A 13,788-nucleotide genomic window follows, 5' to 3' on the forward strand; every position below is an offset into this window, starting at 1 on the left:
AGCTATTATCCTGTTCTAAATGGCTCATGCCTGAATCATGACATGCACTCAATTAATTTGATTTAATAAAAAGAAAGCCTTTGAATTGTGGCATTTTGTTATTTGTGAGGAGAAGCTTTTTACCATTTGACATTTTCCTCTTAAAACACAGTGTGTTAACATTACCTCAGTTGCTTCACCCTGAGTCTGACATTTCATGGATCAGTTCCAGCTAATACTATGTCTGGAGCTGTTCCTTTCATTCCTGAACGCTAAGCAGGTCTCCCAGTGAGAGAGTGAAGGTAAGAAGAGAACCACAGACATGTTGTTAACCTCTATCTGAGCTATATCAGACCTTGTCAAATCCATGAGCACAGATGTCCCTCAGAGATAGGGGAGGCATTCACATTAAATCCATTACCCTCAAGTGTTAAACAAACATGTAACAGCTGCCATGTCCACAGAGGAACAGCTAACATCCCTATGCGATTGTTTTCTTCTAAATTGTATATTGATCTAATTGTGGGTTATTCTGAAAAAGAGTGAAGCATAAAAACCTGCCCGCTGAAGCAAAAATGTCCTCTTGAATAAAGTATTGGAGAAACTGAAAAAGGAAATGAAAGCCCTGATCTTTATCTGCAGTAACAAATGTTTTAACTGTAAATAGCTTATTCTGCAAATCACAAAATTCTATGAAAATACCTAATGAATAAAATTACAACAAATTTATAATGGAAAGAATATGGCTTTTCTCATTAAAAGAAAATGGTTTGAAGATTGAATTCCTTTCTTCCACCCCTCCAGTAGGTTGTGCTATTTAGGAACATTTGCAATTAAATACATTTTGTGCAAATAAACCAAGCATTTCTAGCTTTTATGTAAAAAGGGAAGCATCACCGCCGTACAGAAGATTCAGAAGTCTTATATTAGTCAGTTTCTTGATAAACTGCTGATAGGCAAAGAAGAAACACACATATATCTCCCAGAAGTAATTCCTTGAAAAGTATCACAGAACATCAAAATTAATCGTTACTATTTACAGTTTTTTGCAGGTTTGATACAAATAGTAACATCATAGTGCTGTGTTTCCTGACCAGCAGACAGCAGTTCAGGAATAAAATGCATTACATGGCCTGAAAGGACTGCATGACCTGAGTGAAAACCACAAAGAACTGAGAATCATTCCTCACAGCACATCTGATAAAGTAGATATCCTGAGTATTAATACAAATCTGATAAATTTTTACTTAAAATCTCTGTTTGTGTAAGGACTCTTATGTCTGATCAATTAGACTAAGCTTTGGTATGCAGTCTTATCAAAACTTTTGAATGGTTTGCTCAGTTTGGCTTGGCACAAAAATTGAACTGAGAGATCATCAAATAGCACTGACAGAATGAATTTGCCATATCACGCAGTGATATCATCTGTGAAGCCACTTGCATTTGTTGGATAAAATAATATAATGGGAGTACAGTTTAAAATGGGTTAGGTTAAGTTGGCACACATAATACTGTGACTTTTTTAAGACAAACAACCACACCAGATAACTAGAGGCATTTGGCTGGCTGACTGACGATCTGTTCAAATGTGAAAATATAGGAGTCACTTGGTATATCTGCACACTATGTGTTGTACACAAGAAGGGGCCACAAGGTTTTTTAAGTATCTTTCAAAAAAAATAAAAATAAAAATATGGGTAGACTGTAGGCCCAAAGCATGTCATGCTTTTCATATAGAAAATTATATTTAGATTTACCAGAATTTCCTTTCATGTTAAAAGGATTGTGGTAAAGCAAAAAAAAAACTGGACTTTATGTTCATGTAAATGATAAATAGTTAAGACAGACTGCCAGTCTGCAAATGTGAATCTTAAGCAGTTTAGCTACCTTGGCAATTTGTAAATATTTTTGTTACTTGTACTGTTTAAATATCTTCTATCAAAATTATGCATTTAAGGATTCTACAAACAGAGTTAAATTAAAACCAGGAAGAAAACCAGAAGCTAAAAAGATGGCTTCTGTTAGGATTGACCAGAATGAAATTGATGAAGAAACATCTCCATGTCTTGTGTGAACTAACCAAAGCAAATGAAATAAACAATTTCAATAAACAATTTGGGGCACATTATGTCTCTGTTGAATGTGGTCAAGCTTTGGATATCATTACCACATTTGCTGAGTCTAAATAGGTTTGAGATTTATCCAAAACCACGGAAAATGGAATTTATCTGTGCAATGTGAACAAAGCTACTAGTTCTGTACTGATTGCGATCCTGATTGTATTTCAGCAGTTTTATTTAAGACATCTGCAGAGAAAATAGCATTTGCTTGAGCCCTTATATCTCAGAGATTTGTAAATATATATAAAGGTCATCGCAATTCTATCTCATGACTAGTATCACCAAACACTGAGGATCTTGCTCTATCTTGGTCTATGGCTCTATCTTGGTCTATGCCACACCACTAGCAAATGTTCAAAACACATAAGCTGCTTTCAGGTGGAACAGGCATCAATGGGCTCTTGGTGAATGTAGGAAGTTCATTAATAAACTAACTAATCAATCAATTCATTCATTCATTCATTCATTCATTCATTCATTCATTCATTCATTCATTCATTCATTCATTTATTCATTCATCCATTCAACTTCATAAACTGTTCTATTGTGGTCAAGGACATGTTGAATCCATATCCTATCCCAGTAACACTGGGAGGCAAAAATACATGAAAACATCCTCCATATCACATCAATCTATTGTACTTCTCCACACCTTCTTAGACTCATTTATTACTGCCAAGTTTTTGTGATGTGGAAGCAAGGAAAATGGACTAGCCACCAAAGCATAGACATAAAGCATATAGACAGAAGAAGAAAAATTTGAATTCTACACAGAAGATAGCCAACCCCTAACCCATGGAGCAGTGAGCCCCCAACTCTATCTCATTGGCAGCCGTTTCAGTCAAAGTAAACCGTAGTCAGAGCAGTCAAGTTAAATCTTGCAGGTTACTGGTCATACCTACAGTATTAATCAGATCATGATATGATCATGAGTTCTACATAGGTGGAAGTTGTATGTAGTAGGGACCCAGTGGAATTTTATTAAAGTGTAAAAAAGGCATTTGTCTTCTGTGACATCTCATAGTTTGGCTAACTGACAGTCCATTGAAGCCTCAGATCAGCCACCACACACACAATTCTATAAAAAGAATAGGAGTCAGATAGCACTCCAGCCTTTGGGCTGTTTATGTAAAAACAATATTCAGAAAATGACCTCATACCCCTCTCATATCTCCCACCTGGAAAATCAGTTCATTCCCTCAGGCAGACTTTTTAGGGTCCCTTAGTGTATCATAACATTTACAAGCATTTACACTATGTACAATAAATCTTTAAATAGCACTAAGGTCCAAGCCAGAAACATACCATGTTTTAAAGTTTATATGAATGGTGACTATGACTGAGGATGACTTTAACTCAGTTTAACATTTGTTATTCTATAATCGTGAACACTGATAGGTTTTATAATGAATATTTATATGCATATGTAAGTAGTGGTTACTGTGTAAAATTCTTTCAGGGCAATATAGTAGACCTATTAACAGATGCCAAAGCATTATAGGACCTCAGAACAGAAGAGTTGTAAGAATTCTTCAACTATTTTTTTCTACCCAAAAATCCACCTTTTGTATTAGCATTATATTTACCTCTCCATTAAATACATGTTTCTCATGCTCTGATAGCTCTACTTTTCCTCCAGTGATAGCTATGATGATGTGTATGACTTGCCAAAAGTTTTCTTGTCAGGTTCAATCATTATGTTGTGAATAAAATGTATTTAAAATCAAGAGTTATTAAGAACAAGGCAGGGGTGGATGGGTTAAATCATAGCAGAGACATTTACATCATTTGACAGATACCCTTACACAGAGCTACTTACATTTATTGTATTTATACAACAGAGCAATTGAGGGTTAAGGGCCTTGCTCAGGGAGCTAGGATTAGCAGACCAATTGGTGGCCCTGAAATTTTAACTCACAACCTTCCAATCAGTAGTCCAACACCTTAACCACTGAGCTACAGTATCACTTCCCTAAATAAGAAATCTTAAGAAATAAGATAGCAGAAGTTTTGTTGTTTTGTGTACATGTGTATCTTTGCTTGTAGTAACCTATATAACACCTTTAAAAATTTCTAAGGACATGCATGTAGGTTTGCAGTTACATATTCCATTATTAATCTTGACCATTATGCTATTACATAATTTACAGTGAAAGATGTGAGTCATAATGAAGATCAAAATTGATAAAATCTATGAATTAGGTTTCTATGTTTTATGTCTTTTATGTTGTACTTACATTCTTCCATAAACTATTCTGGTTTATTATGTACTGTTCGTACACAAACAAAATGTATACTATGCCATAGTTGTGTCAGATCATAGATTTAATATGTGCTTTGTGTAAGTTTGGAATCTTAGTGTCTGTTGTCTACTAACCATAACAACAACAATAAAAAAAAATAAAAAATACTGGAAAAACATACAGTGTCCTCAGCTGCTCTATGTTCAGTTGGGAACTAAACATTACTGTTTCTTAGAATAGGTCTTAGATTGCATATTGTTTCACATAGAAGACTACATCCTGCCACTACATTATCAGGAGGTCACTGTTTCCAGATTGAATTTTACAGTTATGTTGGGGTGAAGAGACCCCAAAATCTTCTAAAACTACCAAGATCCAACGTTTACCCAAATTGCTTGCTTATTGTCAGCAGAACGACACAAAAGGCCAAATTAATTAAATAGTGACATCCTGTTAGTATGATGGAGTTCAGCAACCATTCATTATTGCACAATTCATGGTGGTTTGGGAAAAAATAGTCTTGTTTAAAACACATGTTCTGTCAATTTTTAAAACATTTCAACTAGTAACTACTAATATTTCAAACAATTAAAGAAATGCATTCGGTATCGAAGAGATTCTATTATAGATGACTATTATAATTTGCTAGTTTTTGCTGCTCTTCTATTAAAAACAAAACATACTTCTGTTAATGTAGCTAACCAGTACATGCTCTAACATCAGCTTTTAATGCACCTATTAAAAGGAAACATCTAACATATATGTGCATGTTCCTTTTTTACCAAATTATAATTACAGAAAACCTCAACAGAATTTTTAAGAACAATGGTGTAAATCACATTTTTCATATAGTCTACTGTACTTCAGCAAGTATTTAACAAAATGGTTGTTTTTCTTGAAAACACTGCCTAAATACATAGATTTTATGCATTTATGCTGGAAGACAGAGTTAAACTGTAGTGACCTCATTAGGACCCTTATGTTCATGTCAACAACAGTGAAACTGGTGGAAGCTTTCCAGCCTTGTGCTTGAACTGCTGAATACAAACTGTCAAACTGTCGCTATTTTTCATGTTGCTGAACAGTGGGAAGAAATATGAACTCAGTGAAAGATATAGTAAACAAACAAAAGATCTCATCTGTAAAAGGATCCCTGTTTTATTACGGATAATAACAGGTTGAATGTTTTGGCTATGATTAGGGGGTAAAGGCTAGATTTTCAGTTGGATATTAAAAAAAGTAAAAATGAAATAAGATGAACTCCAGTTAAGAAAAACTGTAGTTACAGGAAATAACACTTTCTATTTTCTTTTAACTCTTTCAAATATTTTTATATTTCTGTTTACAAAAATGACTGTTGAACTACATTGTTAATCTGTTTTGTTTCCGTATACATATACTGTACAGCTACCTATCAAACTGTATATGCTTGCATGGTGTAGTCTGTCTTATAGTGTCTTAAATAAAGTATTTCAAAATAAAATACTGCTTTTATTATTATTATTATTATTATTATTATTATTATTATTATTATTATTATTATTATTATTATTATTATTATGTAGTAATAGCAGCAGTATTAGTATTATTATTATTATCACAGGTTTGAGACTTATATTTAATATATGTAATCCAAGCATTTGATTGCCCTGTGAAATCAATCACTGTCACTCAAAGGCATGGAACCTCATTTTTAAAAGTAGTTGCAGTCAATACTCACTTTTAGATATCAAATGAAGATTAATAGCCTTTTCAAGAACTGAAGCCAGAATTTATCTAGCACAACCATTAGAAGGCTTGTGTTAATACAGTAACTGCAGTGGCAGCCTAGTTCATATACATTCATTTTAAGAAGGTATTAGCTTCAGAAAGATGCTGTTCACATACTGAACACCTATTAGGGATTACTGACTAAGTAATTGTGTTAAGTCACTTGGAGTTAACAAGAGAAACAAATATTTCCAAATCTATTTTACTGGAGCAGGGACCTTTGGAGACATTTTCAAGTCATTTAAAAGGAAATTAAAGCTCAATTTCTGTGAATGCATGTATGAAATGATCCCTGTTTTAATGATTTTTTAAACCAGTACATTAGTGTTCCATTCTGCCAGCAGAGTGGAAATTGGCTTATAGGACATTTTCAGTCAGTATAAACAAATTAATTATTTTATTGCCTCAAGTCTGATATAAAATGGGTCAGGAAACTGTTGGCTTTCAGTGTGAGACATTTTACCTCCGTTGGGGTAGCTGGTGGGTGGGGCAGTGGTTGAAGATAACATGTTCATATTTTACACGCTTATGAACAAGCACATCACTGAGCAGAAATGAGTTTGATAACACCATTTACGTTGAGTTTACTGATTTACAGCACATAAACACCATTTGTATAAAGCTATTCGAGGATAGATGTTATTGAAGAATGTTGCTCCTTTTTAGGATCATTTGCAAATGATAAGACTTCATATATTTATTCAAAACTTTATTCCATTTTGTAACCTAGTAAATAGGATCAATAAACGGTATAAAATCTTTTAGCAATCAGTTTTATATTTCATTTATGGATTTATCTATTGTGCTGTCAAAGGTCAGTTACAAGGTCAGTTTACTTTAATTATTTTGAGGGGCATAACCACAATATATTCATCTTCCTTACCTTATTGGATCTATGATAGAGCTACAATGAAAATTAGGCCTTTGCAGTACATTTAATATGCTTCATTGAAAATCCACACCTGCTTCAAAGAAAGGCCTACACCCAGACTAAACAGTACTTAATGGTGGTAGCTGTTCCTAACACACATTAAAACTGCGAATGGAGCAAATCCAGAGTGGCGATTGTGGTTAAACCTGGCCATAAAAAGAGTAATTTTGACTGCCCTTCACTTACTGAGGAAGTGCTTGATTATGAGGAATGGCAGACTACTTTATGTAAATGGGCAGACACAAAGGCTGCGATTGAAATGTTAAATTGTTTTCCAAATTTTACTCATCCGTACCTGCTCTTTCCATTAATCACTCGAGTCAATGGATTTATTATTTCATGATGTATTTTCATGAATGAATGCCTAAACACCTCTATAGACAAAGCTTTAAGTATATGTAGATAAATATTTTTTACACACATGTAACAGTCTTGATTATATGAACGCACTCTCTGGTAATGAGCAAGTCTGGTGAATTAAGCACATAAATCAATGGCAGCTCTGGGATGAGCAGGTAAACAAACCAATAGATCATGATAACAAGAGAGCAAGTGGAGGTAATTGCCACTACACTCTTCCTGAAGAGACTTTAATGCTTTAGTGGGCAGTTCACTAAATGAACACCAAACCACAAGCCTAAAAAAAGAGCTAAGACTAATGGCATACCTCATGTCTGTATGTTAGGTCTGAATAAGAACCCTTGAGCAAGGAGCCATGTGGAATGTTTTCGAATTGAAAATCTAATGGAGGACAGGGATGTAAGCAATCAGAACAGAGTGGGCAAGAACAGATTACCACAAAGTGGCTGGTACTTGTCAAGGGAATCACAGTGTTGGAGGTTAGGCTGGAATAGAAAAACCACTGGAAAACTGACTTTGGGGAAAACATCTGGTTCCCATAATCGCATTGTATCACAATTGGTCTGGCCCAAAGTAGCTTTAATGATGGCTGCATATGTGCACATGTGTCCATAGTGGTACATTGTATGGCTGAACAAAGTGGTTTAGTTGAAGGAGTCATGCAATAAAGAACCACAAAGGTTCAATGTGTTGCCAGGCAAGTTAATTAGCTGTTCACCTTGCATTTAACTGAACTGTGTCTCTGCTTAGCACCCGACACACTCAGTAATCCCAGTTTAACTTATTCTGTACTGTATACTCGATATACACAGATGTCTGAGAGAGTGCACAAAAAAATAGGACTTGCTTTAAAAGCTAGATCATATACATTTCTGTTTCTAATAAATGCTACACTTGACAGTGACTACATGCAGCTCTGCAAAAATGTTATTTTTGTGCATGTGAGTTATTACCATTGGATGTGTTTTATATTCTACTGACATAGTATTACTAAAGATAACCTTTTGACTTCAGTTGCTATCTAACAGACATGCTAGATTTCTTATGTTAGTTATCCTGCTTTATTGAATATGAACATACTTCCAAAAAGCTAATAGTGTGATAAATGATTGAGACCAGCATGAGTTGCTATCTTTTGACAGAGGAACTAATGTGAATGCCAGCAGACTAAAGTAATACAAAACATGAGAACATATCAAATGTCCATTAGTTTTGGTACTGGGGTTTACATGCACTGATGATCTTAACAATTACATCTTGGGAAGTACTAAAGAGTGCTTTCAATCACAAACAAAAACTGTTGAACACAAGCCAAATAACAATTTTCTTGAAGAATGAAGAAAGTGTGTATGAAAAATGGAACTACTTTTGATCCAAAGCATAACACTTCATCTGTGAACCATGGTGACATGGGTATGTACAGCCGCCAGAGGAACTGCTCACTTGTCTTTACTGATGATGTGACTGCTGACAGCAGCAGCAGAATGAATTTTGAAGTTTACAGAAGCATCATAACTGCTCGGATGCAGCCAATTGCTGAACGGGTGGTGCATCATTTTGCAATGACGGCAAGCGGTGAGGGACAATTGTTGTCATCGACAAAAATGGAATGTCATCCTGAAAAAGGTCAAGTCACTGAAAGAACATCATCTGAGTTCATCTGACTTGTATAACAAAAAGAATTACATTGTGATTTAAAAATGAGAACGCATAAACAAGGCTGTGATTTATATACAGATTATCCAGTATAGTGTAATCACCTCCAAGTGAATAATTTATCAATATATACTTAGCATAATATTTCCTTTTTCTAAATACTCTACTTTACCACAGTGCCAAAATTCACAGACTATATACTTAATGTCACTGTAATAATCCTGTACCTTGCTTACAAAATTGCATTTCATTGATAATATAAATATACCCTTAATTTAATAATTAGCTATTAGTTTTATCCATGAACTTCTTGCCTGACAGTGGCAACCCGACATTGCTGATCCTGGGAACCCTGATTTTCCAATCAACAACCCAGAGATTTAATTGCTTATATTAGCTATATTCTAAGTGAAGAGGTAGATATCCAGTCTATATAGGAAGCTACTTGGAGAGTCATGGAAGGTTTATTCCTCCATCAGGGTGCTGGTACATTGAAGAGTCGTGATGCATGCCCTCCTTATATTTGAGGAATGAAGACTCACGTTGAGCGATGCTATAGGCTTACAGGAGATGTGAATAAAGGGTGGTTGATAAATGTCTTATGTGAGTATGGGTCCATTTTTGTCCTTGCAGCCAAGCAGCAGTGTTTTAAAATCTGATGTGGGCAGGAAGCTAGTTGAGGAAGGACAGCATTGCTTCAAAAGCATTATCTCATGTGAATTAATACTGAAGGGCTTTATAAAAGAGATGCTGCTATCGTTCTTGTTGGTGGTGGTTGAGTTGTTGAACCCACGAATGCATTTTAGATTTGCAAGCGATTTGTAAAGAGTATTTGTTCAGTATTACTAAAATATTTCTCATATAAATGTTTTCATTTAATAATCAAAATTTTGACTTGCATATATGCCAGTATTTAATTAAATAGCCACAAATGTTTAAAATATCTCTGACAGGATTTGATGAACAGCACTCGTTCTGCTGCTGAGTTTGATAACAACAAGCTTAGAAAATATACATATCTCACAATGTTACAGCAGTATTACGGTTGCTTGAAAGCTTCTGTTGTCGCAGTACAAATATCCTGTAATAGATGTAAGTCTCTGGTTTCACTTGGCCTACTGAATAAACCAGATTGAATCTGGCTGATTTGAAATGCCTGTCAACACTGAAACTTTTTCTATACTTTTTGCACAATATGAAAAGCCTTCCAAAAATCCCCATATGTTGTCCATTGGGATGGTACAGACGTCAATCCTTGTCACTTCTTGTCCTCCTTGTATTAGGTTTTGCTCATTTTGGTTTCTGTTACATTGTTTTTTTTCTGGTACAGTCCCCAAAGTATACTGTATATAATATAACATTCACTAACCAACACATATTTTGTTTGGGCTCTCACTATTTTTAAGGTTTAGCAATTTACACCCACAATTCTATGACGCTGACAGTTTCTACAGTTAACCTAACCTCATGCTGATAGACACAGTGTCTGGTATTCATATTCTTTAAGCTTTTCATCTCATTTCAACTATACATTCACATATCCTTATGCTAAAAAAAACTTAGTAAATCAAACCTCAAACAACTTTTTTTTTCCCCTGGAGGTTATGTTTTTTCCTTAATAGAAATCAAATATAAAATCGATTTTCTTAGCGTCATTGGGCAATTCAGAGATTCCATACACAGAGATGGATGGCAATCAGGGTGGGTGTGATTCATATTTGAATCCAGCTGTGCCATCTCTAGCTGGTTGTCTTTGAGACTGTGTTAGAAGACTTCTTCTACTTTAATTGCTAGGCAACGCACAAACCAGTCAGGAGTTGGTCCTCTCAGATCAAAGCTTCTCATGTGACAAATGAGAAGACTTTTGAACAGGAATCATCAAATTCACAGATGATTTGTGGACATTAAAATGTAATTGTACAGTCTTTATTTGTACAGTTTGCCAAACTCCAGATTATGTTCACAGAGGGTACTGAATGTAATTCATATCCATGAAACTCTCATTTCTCACTTGCATGATTTTTTTCCTGACTTGTTAAAATGCCATGATAATTAGTAGCAAGTTAGTGTTTGGACTCTTCTAAATCTCTTCACAGCAGAGGTGAGGTATAAAGCTGATCAAAGTCCAACTGGAAGATGTTTTATTAACAGGTGCACTACATTATGGATGCTGCCAAGGGCTCAGCTCCTGGGTGTCTCCAAGGTTTTTCTAATCCTGGGCAGACCTACTGCATAATTCATTTACCGTGACACACTGTTCCTTCAAGTAATTTCGTAGGGGAAAAAAAAACCCTGGAAAAATGCAATTCCACGCCAATAGTTTATGTGAACGCTTATAGGCTGACTGGAAGTCATAAGGTCTAATAAAACTAACCAAATAAATAAATAAATAAATAAATAACATAGCAAAATTATGCTATGTGTATAACATGTTAAAGAATCGCGTGTTTACCTTGTTATGCTAATGCTTCAGTGAATTGCATTCTAGAATGAATCTGTTAGTTTTGTTTAGCCTCATTATTTTGCAGCCTTAATTGTGTCCATTGCATACACAATAACAGATTTTTTTTTCAGACTAACAGGTTAAGAACACATGCTAAAGAGAAGCTAGAATCTACCAACCCTCACGAGGATATGGAACTAATTGCTTGTTTTGGTTTTATTTAGTTTCTAAAAGAAAAAAGTTTAAATTCATGCTTTGTTTCTGTGTTTCTATGATATAAATGAATTTTTTTCTTTGCTTTAATTCATTTTTATAATTGCACACATTTAATGGTATATTACTTCATGGGGCATAAATGCATTGCTAAACTGGCTCTTTGTTCAGTCATGATTGCTGCAGTGGTTGGTATTCTTTTTTCCATAGACACATTAATCTTTTTATGTAAGGCAACATAACTATAGTAAATTGTGTTTGCTAATTTTTTATTTTTATTTGTCTGGAGAAAACCAGTGGCTAACTGCTGAGCGATTTTCCAATCTTTTTGTTGTTCTCAAAATTCCTAAATAATAAAAGTTCCATTATGTGAATTACAATATCTCCAAAACATTATCTGGAGGAGTGAAATAGAACACATGAAAAGAAAATAATCGCTTTTCCATCTTGCTTCTCTTTTGTTCTTTCTTATATTGCCTATTGAAATGAGAGTTTTTAAACGATCTGTGAGTTTCAGAGCCTATTTTAAATCATACACCTCTCTAACGTTCACTGGATTATTTTAGATAATCTGCAGAAATCTCTTAATTTTCTATTTTTATCTAATAACTATACGATCTTCTTCCCTTGAATTATTATACAACACGTCACTGTTAGAGAGAAATATCCATTTTAGAAGTGCTGTCATTGGTTTTATGTCATCTGTAACATTGAGATTGAAAGCAGAATGTTAGATAGAAACATACAGTGCTTTCAATCATTTAGTTGATACTAAAAATGATGCTCTGTTGGTGTATATTGAAAAAACCTTTTAATTGAATCCCAAGATCCTCTAAAAAAAACATCAATTCCTTGTTTTTTTTCTAGTGATTTTCTGTCTTAGCATGGGTTGATACTCAACACCCAACAGAGTAATTGATGGCTGAATAAAACCACCTTTACCACTTGGCTTCATCTTCCTTCTAACCTGAAATATGTCTGGCAGCTGTCAGGGTGTGTAAAAAGAATTCTCCTTCTTTTTACACACAAAAAAAGCGTCTTTTTTTCCCACAGTTTTGTGGTCCTGCATTAAACTGCACACAACTTCTGTGAATTAAATGAAACTAACCTATATTATCTGCTTCAACCTGGATTATGTTTGGACTGTGAGAGCCTCTAATGGTTAAATATGACTTTATATTTATCATCCTGATTGCGGATATTTTTTTTTATCTGTTTGAAGCAGAATGATTTTCTAATCACATTGTACCACAGATTCTTTTTTTTTTAGACAAGGTCCTGGCAAACTGTCACTGTTTGGTAAAATTTGCTCCAACTCATTTCTGCAATAGAGAAAACCATTGCATTTGGATTTTCCTCCACAGCTTTATCCTTTGGTTTTGTTTATAAACCACAAGCTTAGCCTACTGCATGCAGCGAACAATGAGAAATGAGATTTTTCTGACAACATGACTGCAATAAAAAAAAGAAAATATAGAAAAGACACAATTATTAATGATTTGTAAATGAAAATATAGGCCACTTCCAATCCCAAGTCATCAGAGGCTTTACCTTCAAAGATGTACAATCATTCATTCAAATGAAATTCAGCTCTTTGCCATGGTACTTACAGGGGGTCCTAGAAAGAGAAAAGAAAGAAAAATGATCAATCATAATTTGGCTAAATTAGCAGACAAGACATCAGTTACTCTTTCAGGAGATGTCCATTAGCAGCTGTGTTTTAGATACTCCTGGCATTGTTTCAACTCCAAAGTAGCCCAAAATATATCAATATAAATATATTATACCCTGAGGGAAAGTACATGCTTCCGGCTAATCTATTTCAACTCACAAGTATCACTGAATCTCATTTCTGCCTGCATGCAGATTCATGTGATTTATTAATACTCTTTGCATATAAAATTAGCACCTAGGCAAAAGAGCCACATATCTTCTTTCCAGCTCTTGTTTGTTAACAATAATCCAGAAGAGAATCAGATACAGTATACCTTTTTACTAAGAGATATGGGCTAATTTTATATTCAGCATGGTCTATTTCCCCCTTTTCAGTAACATCCTTTAGCCCAATTTGTC

At 34.6% G+C, this 13,788-nt stretch overlaps 1 protein-coding gene across 8 annotated transcripts in view; it reads right to left on the minus strand.

Moving 5' to 3' along the window:
• The window catches only part of LOC113657475 (collagen alpha-1(XXV) chain), a 140,605-nt gene that overhangs the window by 50,072 nt on the left and 76,745 nt on the right, over window positions 1-13,788 (minus strand). For all 8 annotated transcript variants that reach the window (XM_047801050.1, XM_047801054.1, XM_047801053.1 and 5 more), the window contains exon 4: window positions 13,326-13,333. In XM_047801050.1, coding sequence (XP_047657006.1) covers window positions 13,326-13,333 — 8 coding nt within the window. The remainder of the gene's footprint in view (window positions 1-13,325; window positions 13,334-13,788) is intronic.

The sequence above is a fragment of the Tachysurus fulvidraco genome, chromosome 1 (assembly GCF_022655615.1).
Source record: "Tachysurus fulvidraco isolate hzauxx_2018 chromosome 1, HZAU_PFXX_2.0, whole genome shotgun sequence".
NCBI classification, from domain to species: Eukaryota; Metazoa; Chordata; class Actinopteri; order Siluriformes; family Bagridae; genus Tachysurus; species Tachysurus fulvidraco.